The 14,309-nt window shown below is 30.3% G+C and overlaps 1 protein-coding gene across 9 annotated transcripts in view; it reads left to right on the forward strand.

Moving 5' to 3' along the window:
• The window catches only part of LOC145263152 (histone deacetylase 5-like), a 506,934-nt gene that overhangs the window by 322,918 nt on the left and 169,707 nt on the right, over positions 1 to 14,309 (forward strand). For all 9 annotated transcript variants that reach the window (XM_080120140.1, XM_080120145.1, XM_080120142.1 and 6 more), the window contains 3 exons: positions 2,202 to 2,310; positions 3,536 to 3,650; positions 7,058 to 7,176. In XM_080120140.1, the coding sequence (XP_079976266.1) occupies positions 2,202 to 2,310; positions 3,536 to 3,650; positions 7,058 to 7,176 (343 nt within the window). The remainder of the gene's footprint in view (positions 1 to 2,201; positions 2,311 to 3,535; positions 3,651 to 7,057; positions 7,177 to 14,309) is intronic.

Consider the following 14,309-nt stretch of genomic DNA (forward strand, 5'->3'; position numbering starts at 1 on the left):
TTACTTACTCTCTCATACAAATGCGAGGGTCCTTCCCAAAAAAGCCTTTTTTTTAATTCAAAAAGTTAAAGAACTATAAAGACGGGAATAGTACCATTAAAACAAGCGACTTTTTGTGCTCCAGGATTTATTCGTGTATATAATCATCACCATTCTTTGATGCACTTTTGCAAGGAATTCAATGACGCATCTTTGCTTCTAACACAGGTTTCTTTCTTAAAATCAGTATCTGCAACAGAAGGATAAAAGTTTCAGTTCATGAATGCATAAGTTCAGTCATCATAACAATGCAATTTGCAATCCCCTTTAATCGATTTGGGCAGAATAAAAGAATAGAAGGCATTACCTTTCGAATGGTCCTCATATTAAGTCGCATATATTTCCACAAAATTTCACAAATATATCTTTGTGATTGATGAAGATGGAAATTAACAAACCAGGTACTAACACCACCCTAGCCGTCAGTATGAGCTGGTTTTATATTAAAAAGAATATGATTTTAACAATATATAAATCCTGCACATTTTTTTTTAATTCATTGTATAATGTAGTATTGTATATTATATTGAAAAATCTGACTAAAACTGTCAAAACAAATTTAAAAAAAAATTTTTTTTAAGATTTTAAGCATGTTCTTGCTTTTGAAAGATTGCTTTTTTTCTAACATATAAGGGAGGGGATAATTATAAATCTAATTATAAAATACCTAAAGTATTTAAAAATATATGCAATGGTATACATTCACATTAGATCCTCTGCATACGCTGGTGTTTTCTCAGAGAGGTACCGGTGATCTCCTTTCCCATTGTGTTCTGCAATGCTGAACAGAACTGTGTGAATTAACATGTATCACTGTCACATTTTCGGGGGTTTGTATTGTCTAACTATCGTGTATTTCTAAGTTTTATGCATTCCCTAATTAGCTAGATAGCCTCTGTCTATTGCTAATGATTTTTATGACCATGGCTTAATAAAGTAAAAAATAAATAAATAAATAATAATCAAATTAGCACGTGCAAGGAGTAATTTTTCTAAAATTGATCTTAAAACTCCATAAAGTTATCCATTATAAAAAGTTTTTCTTTTTATGAATGCTGAAAATGTCAACCTTCTGAGTGCTGAATTGTTTTTTTTATAGAAAGATAATTTTTTTTACACATTTTCAAAATGATTCTGTAATCTTAATGTTTCATTCTATGCCCGATGTATGTTTTTCTAATGTTTACTATCACTAAATCTAAGAAATCAGCATCATGTAATTAAGTATACAAACTGATGGACATTCTCTTATAGATATGCATATACATGATTATTATTTAATTATAAGTAGGACTACCAAAATAAATTGGAAAATTTGACTAATTTGCATATTGTGATGGTGGCTATATTGAATTCATAATGAGGTTGACCCGTATTCATGGAAAATTGTTAGCACTATTATTAGACAGCCATGCTAATTAAAATCTGACAATTTTCTCATTTTTAATGATTTTTTTTTTTTTATATATAAAACTGGGGAAGGCATTTTAAATGTTGAGTTATACATTTGTGTGTCCCTATGTACTCTATAGGGTTTGCACGAGCTTGAAAAGTCCTTGAATTTTGACTTTTGTTTTGAAAAGGGCTTGAATATCGTATTCTTTATGTCCAGTAAAAATTTGTCAAAATATTAAAAATAAAATCAAAATGAATACTATTAAATTATTTTTAAGTATTAATAAAAATACCATTAAACTATTTTTTAAATATTGAAAATAAACTCGATATACATTGATTTGAAATTACATCATATTATTGTGGATGCAAGAGTTACGTCCCTTTATTACAAAATTATCTTATGTTTTCCATATAATAACATTGGATATTTCGTGATAAAGGGTCATAACTCTTATATCCATAATACCAGAAATTCAAAATTGAAAAGTAAAACAAATACAGCGAAGACTAATCTACAATGGAGAAAATAACATTTAATTGTGCTTGGTTGGCCAAATATAAGTGGATCAGGGAATGTAAATATGATTGGCGATATGCATATTATTTTGTATGAAAATGACTTTACCTGTTGTCAATTATTAAGGTTTGGATTTATTATATCATTGTTTATATATGAAATTTTGTTTGGCGAAGGCCTTCAAAAACTTTAAAAAGTACTTGAAAATCTGCACGAACCCTGCTTTATATCCTCTCTCTCTCTGCAGGGCTATCTCGAACAACAGAAAAAAATGGAGCAGCAGCAACGGTATGAAAAAGAAATGATGGAAAAAAAACGTTTGGATAAGATTAAAAACAAAAATAAAGATGAAGAAAGTAAGTTGTTTTATCATTTTTATTCAATTCTTTTTTAATTTATATTATTATTCCACTTCTCATCACATCTTATAATTCCCTTTTATTTACGTCATTCCATCTGAAATATTTATGAAGTGTGCACGGTGACAAGCAAGCAACATAATCAGAGTTTTAGTAGTCAATAAATTAAGGAATTTAACCAGATAGATTCATACCATATTTATGGCTGCTGGATTTAGTAATTTAAATTAAATGCTAAAGTACTGCTAATTAATGTTTACATGCATGTAAAACGTGATAACCAATTAAAAACGTGTCTTTTTTTTTTTAATTGATGAATAAAGGCAGAAAATAGTCTCATTTCACACATTAACAGTTGAGTCAAAAGACTTTAAGTTCATTGAAGTTTACCTAATAGCAACAACTTATCTTTTCTTTTTATACTGCTTATGTATATGTGATCTCTGTAGTAAAATTAACTAATTTGTATATTGCTTTTCAAAAAGATACTCTATTAATTAACTATACTTTGTAATTGTTTTTTTTCTAATTCAACAATTGTTTTGATTTGAATGTAGTTTTGTTTAGCAAGTCAATAGAATTCAAAAAATGCTGATGGTTGCTTATGCACTTTTTATTGTATTCTTTCTGACCTGTTCTTTAGAGAAACTGATTGGATTTTCACCAAGTTCATTCGCTGTAACTCAGGCAAATTGGTTTCTTTTTTTTTTTTTTTATGATCACATTTAAAAGAAAACTAAATTTGCATCAAAACTACAAGAAATGTTCATATTTATACGAATAAATGCAAAAATGTTTTGTGTTTATGACAATGAGATGTAAAACCGTTTTAATATCTCGTGTTGCACTGGTAATTCTTTTGCTACAAACATTAAAATTATAAACAATTTATCACACCATTAAATTTTTTTATTAGTTATAGATTTTCGAAGAATTTGTTTCATGAAATTAGAATTAATGTAAATAATTAATGGATGAATTCAGAAATAATTGTAAATAAATAAATTTGTAAATATTTTTGTGGATTATCTGATGTGATATTTAGTAGAATTTAATTTCTGTATTAATATTATATATTCTGTGAAGTTTTAAGTTGAGATAAAATTATTAATTTAAGCAAGAAATACCCCCGCTAAAAATTAAAAAAAAAAATTATTTGTTAACTGCCTTCTTTTTTTTTCTCTCCAAATAAGATATTAATGGTGATATTTCTTATCTGCAGGTGCGATAGCTTCTTCAGAAGTGAAACAGAAATTGCAAGAATTTGTGTTAACAAAGAAGCAGCGAGAAGCTGCAGCCAGCAACATGACAAACTCTCCGCCACAATTTCGGCATTGGTAATATTTTTGTTATCGACTAACTTTACAAAGTGTGATGACATATGGAAATGAAACCTAATTTGTAAAGATGTCTTGCATGAAGAGAAATGATATGAAACCTGGACATTATTGGGAGATGTGTGTAGAACAGAAGACTTTGTTAGTTTGGCCACATTGAATGGATGAGTTCTTGGATTTTTAGATGTAGAACAATTGTGGTAGCATGGTCAGTTGCCCAGGAGGGGATAAGGAATACATAAGATGGATTTGATAGAAATAGGGATAAAGATATAGTCGGAGACAGGTTACTTTGCAAGTCAATTTCTAAAAGCTGTCCAATACATGCCAACATGTAAAATGCTAAACTGAATACAATGATTTACCAGTGGAAATTAGCTAAATATCATTAAGTATCGTTATAGTTAATATGGAAAGGTTAAATATCGTTAAGTATTGTTATAGTTAATATGGATAAGCAGTGACAACTATATTATGTACTTTCTAACCTTAGGATAGGATCAAAGTTTAGTATCTCTTGTCCTTGGTCAGAAGAGAAGAAACCATTGTTGACTGGAGCAATTTTTTTTTTTTTTTTTTTGTGCCCCATTCAGAGTACTCCTTTTTGTGCAGTTGGATAGCCTCCCACCCCTTAAAATCAACCTTATGACCAATTTTACCTTTGTAGAGAGTCCAGTAAGTGTGAACATATGTATCATGCCGATGATCCTTTGTAATATTTTGACATATAATTTGGATTTTTTCACTTTTTTGTTTAAACATTTAGTTCACAAAATCAAATATTTTGCTATTTAAAAAAATCGTTTTAACTCTTTCTGTACCTTTCGTTGGACAATTACCTTTGCTTGGCGGAAAATATATAGGTGAGATAATTAGCATTCCCTGGTATGGATGAGTTATAACTACAATCATTCTTTAAACTCAAGATAGCATTTAGTCACACAATATATACATATGTTTCCCAAGAAAGCTGATCATCAGCCGAGTGTATCGCTTTTGGGTAATACCATTCATATAATGCAGTATATGATTGCCTGTACCAGACACCCACATGCATTTTTTTTTTAACATTATTTAATTTGCATGATTATTCACTCTGTTGTATTCACACGATTGTCATATCAGACAATTGCTATTCATTTGGATACTACCCTTTTTATGGGGAGCTGGTTTTCCCCAATATCTTGGGGGAAACAAACAAAACTGGCTTGCAGCCAAAGTCAAATTTCCCTGATGTTTGACCTCGTTAAATTTACATACTTGTCGCTTAAATTTTTAATCGTTGAATTAGAACTCTTTTCAGTTTCTGTCTCGTTGTGGCCGAGTGGTAAGATGTCAGGTTTTTTCACACTCTTTTTCACTTTCGGGTTTGAACCTACTTGCCTACCAAAACCTTTTTTTTTTTTTTTCTTTTACATCAACAAACACCCGGGCAATGCCAGGCACCCATGCTAGATATATAAAAGGCAAAATGCACGCAAGAGTTTTTGTATGCCCAAGAAAGGCTTTTTTTGCCGGGGTTCCGGGGGTGTTATCGCTTAAGTGTTTATATACCCCTAGATAATAATATCTAGGATTTGTGAACACGTGTCGCGTCTAGATTTATTTACGTTGAGTTTTACACAATTCTTGCTATTTCGGCCCCTCTTGTGCTGATTCGGCTTTTTTGTATAAAACCGAAACTGATGTGAAACTAAGGTGTGATTCTCGCCCGGAGCGTCCAGAAAGCAAATGGACGTTTGGTCAATGTCGGTTTTACTGCCATATCAGACAGTTGTTTCATTTGGATACTCCCCTAATAAAGGAGAAGCTGGTTTTCCCCAACCTTTGACTTAATTGGATTTGCTGTGCACCTGCTATTTATAAACGTTAAATTGAAATTGTTTTCAGTTACTTTTCTTTTGTGTGCGAGCGGGTAACTTACCAAGTTTTTCGCCTCAACGTTCCAGGTTCGATCCTACCTACCTACCAAACCCTTTTTTTTTTTCCGATTTTTTAAATGAAATTTAACATAGGGTTCGGCTCTAACCTACCAAAACTTTTTTTTCCTTTTTTTTATCTACCCCCAACACGCACACCTACAAACACCCTGGCAACGCCGGGTACCCCCGCTAGTCTATTATATAAAAGACAAAATAAGTGCGCGTTTGTGTATGTCCAAGAAAGGCTTTTTTGGTGGGGGTTCTTGACAAAGTTAATATTTTGAAGAACTTTCCTTATACTTCCTAGATTATAATATCTCTGATTTGAGAACGGACATCGTCTCTGTCTTTATTTTGATGCAGAGAAGTTATTTTAGTTTTTAATTTTTATTTGTTTGCAAATTTTTTAAACTTAAGATATACAACTCCTATTATATTCTTCAGTATAAAATGAGTTATCCCCTTTGCCGAATTTCTTTTTAAATGATTTTTTAAAAATTTGGTACTTACAGCGAAAAAACAATTTATGATACCGATCCATAGGTAGCCATGTTTCGATTTTTAAGAAGAAAAGCTATTATTTAAGATGGGGGGGGGTTTGATACTTTAGACTAAGTTATCTTCCCATGGCGTGTTCTAATAATCCAAACATGGCTACCTTCAGCACACCATCATAAAAACATGTTTTTCCGCTCTAAAAAAAAATATGGAAGATCATATAATAAATAAACGTGAATTTATAAAAAAAAAATATGGAAGATCATATAATAAATAAACGTGAATTTATAAAAAAAAATATGGAAGATCATATAATAAATAAACGTGAATTTATAAAAAAAAAATATGGAAGATCATATAATAAATAAACGTGAATTTATAAAAAAAAAAATCCAACCTTGATCACCTTTCGGGGCCTGTGGCGCAGTTGATAGAAACGTTGAATCTCTACCGTTTCAGATGAGCATTGTCTGAAGATAGTGGTTTCAATCCTACCCAAAGCCGGCCAGAGGCTTACTTGGCCAAAACGCGGTGAGATAACAACTACGGATGGCAGTGATTGCTGAGAATGTAGTTAGGAGATTCGGAGTTCCTATCCACCGCAGTTACCACCTGACGAAGGCCAGAGGAATAGTTTGTCGAAACGTTGTAAAACAACAACCAATAAAGATGAGAATAATAGTTTGTAATAAATAAATTAATATAAATAATACTCATTTCAATAATGAATTCCAATTATAATATTAAAAAAAAAAACTACTTGATCAAATTAAGTGAAATTTTTTTTTCGGAGAACTTTTTTAATATATTTTCATTTTTAATTAATTAATTTATTAACAGTACAAGTACCAAAATTTCATATCGGCAGTCATTTGATTCTTTTTGGGTGTGTGAAAATCTGACAAGATAACTTCATATGTTAAATGGAAACAAAAAGTTGTAAAATGTTGAGGTCTTTTAAATTGATTTGACTTGTAATTTTTGCAGGGTTGGCCATCCTGGATCTGTCGAACAGAATTCTCCACCACAAAGTGGCCTGTCGCCGCCGTATGGTCCATCGTCCTTACTCGGCAAATATGAGGATGACTTCCCATTGCGGAAAACAGGTAAGCTCATATATATATATATATATATATATATATATATATATCCCTTTAAACATGGAAAGGACAAAAGGAAGGAAATTCGTTTTTTTATTTTATTTTAATTTTTATTTATTTTTGTATTTTTTACTTTTTCTTTTACTTTTATTTCTTTATCTTATTTCTTTAATTAATGGAATTTGAAGCATTATTCATAGTTTTTTATTTTATTTTTTGGGGTCTTGTCTGATTTTTAATTAAATTTTGTAGCTCTTTTCTTTTCTTTTTTTAAATTTGCTAAAAGCATGATGTGTGATTTTTTTTTTTTTTTTAATTTGCTATTTTTAGGGTTATTTTGTACTTGTCTCATACTGCAAAAAATCATTTTGCAAAACTTTTAATTATATTTAAAATTCTGTAAAAACAAAACCATATTTCCTATAACTTGAAAAGTAAACCTCCCTTGAAATCTGTTTTGTGGTGTGCAGAATTCTATCCATCTAAACAAAGTATTGTGAAAATTGATGGTATAACTTTGCAATAATGTTCTAGATTATGTGATCAAGCCTTTTTGTACAGAGCTTTAGCATTAATATTACTACTAATCTAATTTCTTTTGTGGTCCATTCGTCGGGTTTATCATTTGTAGTGATTATATTGACTTCATTTCATTTACTGTTTATTTTCTTACCTTAAATAATGACCAACATTTGTATATTGTTGGCTTACTCAGTTTTTTAGCTTCTGAGTCACACAGTTTTTATATCTATGTGTCCTCTTTTCATGGTTTTGTTGGTTTACAACACCAGGCCCAGGCTTATTTTACTTGTAATCCTGTCGATGTTTACCCATATCTATAATTAACTATCACACTATCACAAATATTATGTGTTAGATATTTGTTATAGAAAATGTTGATCAATATTTGTTTCGATTCAATTTAAATTCAATAATTGAGAAACAAAACATTTCTGGACCTACACATATAGAACATAGTCCTGAAGTGATGTTATCAATCTTCCAGCTACCGTACCATATCCGTCTCCTTGCAAAACGTCAACTTCTCGTTTTGAATAATGAAGATCATTTTATTATCAATTTAACTTTTAATCTACCTCAATACATAATCTAATTAATGATCTAAAACAAATTAAGATTTGATTCTCTTATAAAATCATACATGAACAACAAGGATGAATGTTCTTAAGGTGTAGCTATTTGATATGCGTATTTAGTTGTAAAAATGCAATTTCAAACTGTCTTGATATACTGACAGACAGAGCCACTCATCGGGTTGCATGGATGCAAACTTGTGCATGAACGATGGATCAAGGCATTTAGAAACACTTATAAAAAAAATTAGCACAAAAAATTAGAAAAACTAAATTCTGAATAACTTCTCTTGATATTATCCTTTTAATTGTTCTTAAAGTGTCCCATTTGGTTTAACTGAATCAGTTGAATGTTGTGCCTTTGTTATGATAAATTAAATATGATCAGTCCTGCCGATAACAAAGTGTTTCTGCTGGATTTAATTCATGTAAAACCAAACTTTTCTACTTTCATCACCAATGCTTGGATCATTGTTTTGCCTCAATCAAAATGGATGGTTCTCTTCACTCCTTCCTTTAATAAGCTCCTAGGACTGACTTTCACTCAAGATATACAAAGGCTTGCATCCAATCTGTTATTAAGGTTCCTGAAAATATTGCTACCTGAAATAACATCACTAGGAGCACCATTACATTCATGTACGGACCAGTGGGTAGGCATATCGAAAAGACCTTATTTGGTCTTTTCGATACTGTTAGTTTTATTTAAACATTTGGTCAGAATTTACTTTTAAGGCAAAGTTCCTGATAAACCTCTACAGAGAGACCAAGGACATTTGAGGGTAGTGTCAAATAGGCTTTCAAACTATCTTTTTTTCATTATCATAGAGATGGGCCATTTTTACAAATGCTAGATGATCGCATACTATTTAGAGGGTTTAACTACATGCTCTTTTAAAGAGTTTTGCCGTTTCTTCCAGTGCAATTATTTGGATTTCTTTTGCACTTGGTGTTCCAGGAATATTTTCAAGATGCATTTTTAAATTCTTCATGATGCTTTCAGATTCAATTGTAACTGGGGTAATGTTGATGTTTTTGAGGTTTCAGTTTCTCATTATATCATACATTAGGCCTTGGTCCTTTATCACCTCTCCTTTTCAGCTCTGTTGAGACCACTGTCATTAGGAACACTGACCTCAACCAGTGTTTCCATTATTTCTGTGTGGGTGTGTGCTTAAGTCATTATGTCATTTGAATTATCTCTTTTGAAAAGTAAACACGTCATGGATACATGAAACGACACCTCAGTTTGGTAACATCACCCTTTAGTTACCACTACTCTTAGATCTACTCTGGTGTGGTGGTACTTGCCAGGGTCACATCTATAGATTAAATAGAATCTCATCAGTATGGCATGAAACTATTGAGTGACATTATAAAAATATATTTTCATTATGAATAACTAGTTAAATAGATATGCTGAAGAAATATTTGAAAGTCTTAAAAACTTGAAACCGAAAACATTTCTCAAAATGAATGGTTTCTATTCTTTGGATTATACTGTTCTGATTTTCTATTTGGATTTTATTCTCAATATGTTTCAACCGATGTAAACGCTGACCATCTTTAGTTGCATCTTCTAGAACTAAGGAATCTTTCTGTCGAACTTGGGATCCTGTGCATAATTTGACTAATGGAACAAGAGCAATCTACCTCATGGATTAAATAAAGGCTTTCATTCGCAATTCTGTTAGTTCAACAAGATTTTAGTCGAAACGAGAATAACATCCAAGATGAGAACAGTAATTTGAATAATCCAAAGAATACGAATTATAAATCCTCATCTAAGAAAATAAAAAATGAATGAATACAATATTAAAAAATCTGAAAAGCATTGATATGCCATAAAACAAATTTACATGGAATAAACAATTAAGAAATGTTAACTCTTTATCCTTGTTTCAATAATACACATTATATATTGTTGCTCATGTATAGCAAAGTTAGATTAAACATGTTTATACAAACAAGGCTTATGATAACTTTATATATAAACCATGTTTAATAGTGTCGTAATGAATTATCGTGATATAAGTGAGTTTGATGGTAGCATTGATTGGACAATATAAACAGATATTTAACCCTCAATTCATGAATGTCTTGAAACTAGAACAATTTGGATTTTGAACAAAATATTCAACTTGAAAATTCCTTGGTATTTCAAAAAGATTTTATGAACCACACCAACGGCAACTGAGGCTGAAACATTAACAGTTCTGTGCAGAGTTGCTACTCTTGGGGGTTTTTTTTTCTGAATCTTTTCTTTTTTTTACTTAGAAAATATATATTTTAAATATTTTCTAAAATTGAAAAATTAATGTTACAAAATATGTAATAAAAGGATAAAAAATATACACTAAAAATAGTCTTAATTCATAAAATGTTCAGAGTTATAGTCAGCTAACGTATTTCCTAATTTCCAGCATAGCACTAGTCGAAGCGGTGACAAGGCAAATTGGTTCCTTCACTTTTATTGTTCTACAGTATGAAGCGATTTATTGAAGAAAAAAAAATATACAATAGGAATTAACAAAATTATATAAATAAAAATAACAATCTTTATTTGCACTTTTAAAAACAAAATTAAAAAATAAGTTTCTTTTATTTAACATTTTATAAGAAATGTTTATGAAATATGAAAAAAAATAAAAATAATTTTAATAATTCTTAATTAAAATAAGTCTGAAAAAGCGTTTCAGTGATTATTAAATAAAAAAGAAAGACTAAAAAAAAACACATGAAAAAACAGTATGTGCACAGAGGTCATATAGGTATGAGAGAAAAAAATCGAAGGAACTGATTTGCCTTGTTCTCACTTTTAGTAGCGCTATGCCGGAAATTAGGAAGTATAATATCTAACTATAACCAAGTTCACAGAAAATATATTATTTACAAAATAAGGTTTTGTTATTCGTTATAATTAGGATTGAGAACAGCATATAATTGATGTCTAATAATTGATATAACTTTAGGAATTTAGCAAATTGATCTCTTGTACATTATTTTTCAATTGGAAAATGATTTGGTTTTCAGTTTTTTAGAACAAATCGTGTTTGAAAACAAAGATTTCACGTTTTTTTTTTTTTTTGGTCATAAAAAATTTGCAGTGAAATATTTTTCTTAGGAGTAAATTTTAAAAATATTGGAAGTTTTTGAAATGATTTTTAGGAAAGTATGAGATGTATGCGCGCGTGTGTGTGTGTGTGTATATATTTATATATAATTCTTTTTAGCTAATTCAGTTTGCGATTTCCTTTTAATCACATTTTCAAAAGTCTAATGCATGGCAACAATCTCTTTTTTCTAATGTTTTTTTAATAATGATAACTTTTGCAAAATTTTCATCGGCTTTTTTTCATTTCCGCTCTTTTAATAATAGAATTTCTTTCCTTTTCCTAGTCTCTCTTGTAAATATTTTTATTTTAACAGTTTTGTTCTTTTATTAATACAAGACAAACATAAGATCAACAAAAGTTCTACTATGAAACTAAAGAAGTTTATGGTTCAAGACCCCTAATTTCCAAATGGGGTCTATCCAGTTCCAAAAGCAAACATTTCTAATGTAAATTTTTTTATAAGATGAATGGGATTTTTTTTCCAGTTTTTGCTTTCATTAAAATAATCACATAATCAAAATGTCTTCTAATGTCAGTCAGTTATCTCTGACACTTTCAGGAGTGTGGAGCTACTCTTTAGTTATGCCACTGCAGTCAGGTTTGCTCTGGCTCAGTTGTATCCTATCAGATTCTCATCTGTAATTAAATAGAATCTGCCACTAAAACAGTATGAAACTGTGATCAGCGATATAGCTTTCATCATAAAAACGAACTCTATTAATGTTTTGGAAAAAAATTTTATTAAAATTGCTGGATCCGGCATAAAATAACTCTAAATGGGTTGATAAGCTTTTTTTTTTGGGGGGGGGGGACTAACCTGAGCAAAATCTTTAAATTTCATTAATGTAAAGACTCTTCAATAAAATTTAACTGAAACTATTTTATAATAATATAAAAAAAATAATTACTCCACCTCTAGGATCCTATCTGACAATTTGATTTGACATTTAAAAAAAAAAAAAAAAGTCAATGTGTAGACACAGCAGAAAGAAAATGGTTGCTGAGTTCTTAGAATGTGTCTGTCTTATAAATAATGTTTACGCTGCGGACTGAAGAAATAACAATATTTCAACTTGTCATGAATCTATCTGACGATTTTGAATTCTGTTGACATCAGTTAATAGCCAATTCTTGGAGGTGTGAAATCTGTAATTTACTATGTGCATTGAATCATTATTCACAGTCAATTGATGGTTGGTGATGGAAATGTTTGAAAGATGGATTTCGTTGTTCAATACGAAAAAAGAATCTGTTTTTAAGCAAAGCAAACTTATAAACAATGGTCTTTATAATTTATATATGTGGAGTAAGGATTTCAGTTTTTATATAAAAACCCTAACTCAGCAGCCATTCTCTTTCTAGGCCACTGTGCCTGCATATTACCAAATAACTTATTGATGGTTGAGATGCTGTAAAATAAATCAGAAGCAAAGAAAAAATTTTTTAAGGGAAATAACTCTGAATCCCAAAATTGTTTTCAACCTCATTTTATTGATAGAATCATAAATCGATGGGTTGAAGAGTTAAATATTTATTCAACATTTCAAGAGGTTATTGGGGGGTTATTTTCTAGTGGTTAAATCTCAAATTGTATGATTCTCCACCCTAACCCACCACTCTTTATTTGGGTCTAAAACGTATTGCAAAAGTACCAATACTTTTTGGAACATGTTGCTGATTGCAAAGAGCCATTGTATAACATTTTTCAAGCTTTAAACTCAGAAAAAATATGTGTTTGCCTCTGCACAACATGCAGAGTGTTTGTGAATAACTTTTGGATTATGTTCTATATGTGTAAATAGGTTTGGAAATGCTTAGTTTCTGAATTATATGCCATTAAAACCAATATTGATCAATATTTATTGTAAACACTGACTGTATACAATGCATGCAATAGGGCACTGTTATTTCTAAATATGGGATAAATAAACACTTTCAATGTGATTGGATCACGGGTAAAATAAGCCTAGTGTTAACACATCAATAAAATTACAAAAAATAATGTCAAACAAATATAAAAGCCATGGGCTGAAAAGAGAAGAAAGATCAATGGCTCTTTTGGTAATCAACATGGTGTACCTGATTGGCATTCTGTGAATGTTGACCCCTTATTTCAGCTGATAGAATACAACAAACCAAAATGAATATAAATATCATCAGCGCAAACCAAAGACCACACAGAGGAAGAAATGGACCATAACGGAAATTAGACTAATAATGGAGTGCGATTGTAGAAACAACCTACAGAGAAAGAAGCTCATCTACGCGTATATAGAACATAATCCTAAAGTTTAGCCATCAATTTTCCACACAGAATGCACTGATATTTCAGTTATTTAATTTGATACCTCCCCCCCTTCCCTGTTTTCAAAAGATTTATGAAATTCTAAATGTTGCAAAAAAATTTTTTATTTGAATTTAAAATGTGTAAAAACTAAAGATATCTTCTTACTTTATTATCAATTTAGCCGATTGTGTGCTCTGTCTTACTCGTACGTGTTTGGTGCTATTTAGCATGTGTGTGCGTGCTTTAACACACAAACTCTTAAAAAAAAACCCCAAAAAAACTCAATTATTTTATAGTATTAATATAGTAGTACTAGATAAGTTTTTTATTGAAAAAACTTAGAATTTAACCCCAGAAATATATATATATATTTTTACAAGGTTTTGTTATGAATAAAACAAAGCAAAACATTGGCTCAGCAGTCTATGTAATTGGTCACAAATGTAGACATCAATATACTCTTATCAACAATCAAAACTTTAAGGTATAGTATATTTTAGGCACACCGGCAAAGTAAATCTGAAAAAAAAGAACAAAAAGATTTCAGAAACCTGTAAATACAAAATGACGTCAATTAGAGACGAAGAGCTTACTAAAGCCTAAAGAAAACCATAAGTTTTTAATGATATTGCAGAAGAGAAG

The sequence above is a fragment of the Euprymna scolopes genome, chromosome 38 (genome assembly GCF_053919585.1).
Source record: "Euprymna scolopes isolate OS-2025 chromosome 38, ASM5391958v1, whole genome shotgun sequence".
NCBI lineage: Eukaryota > Metazoa > Mollusca > Cephalopoda > Sepiida > Sepiolidae > Euprymna > Euprymna scolopes.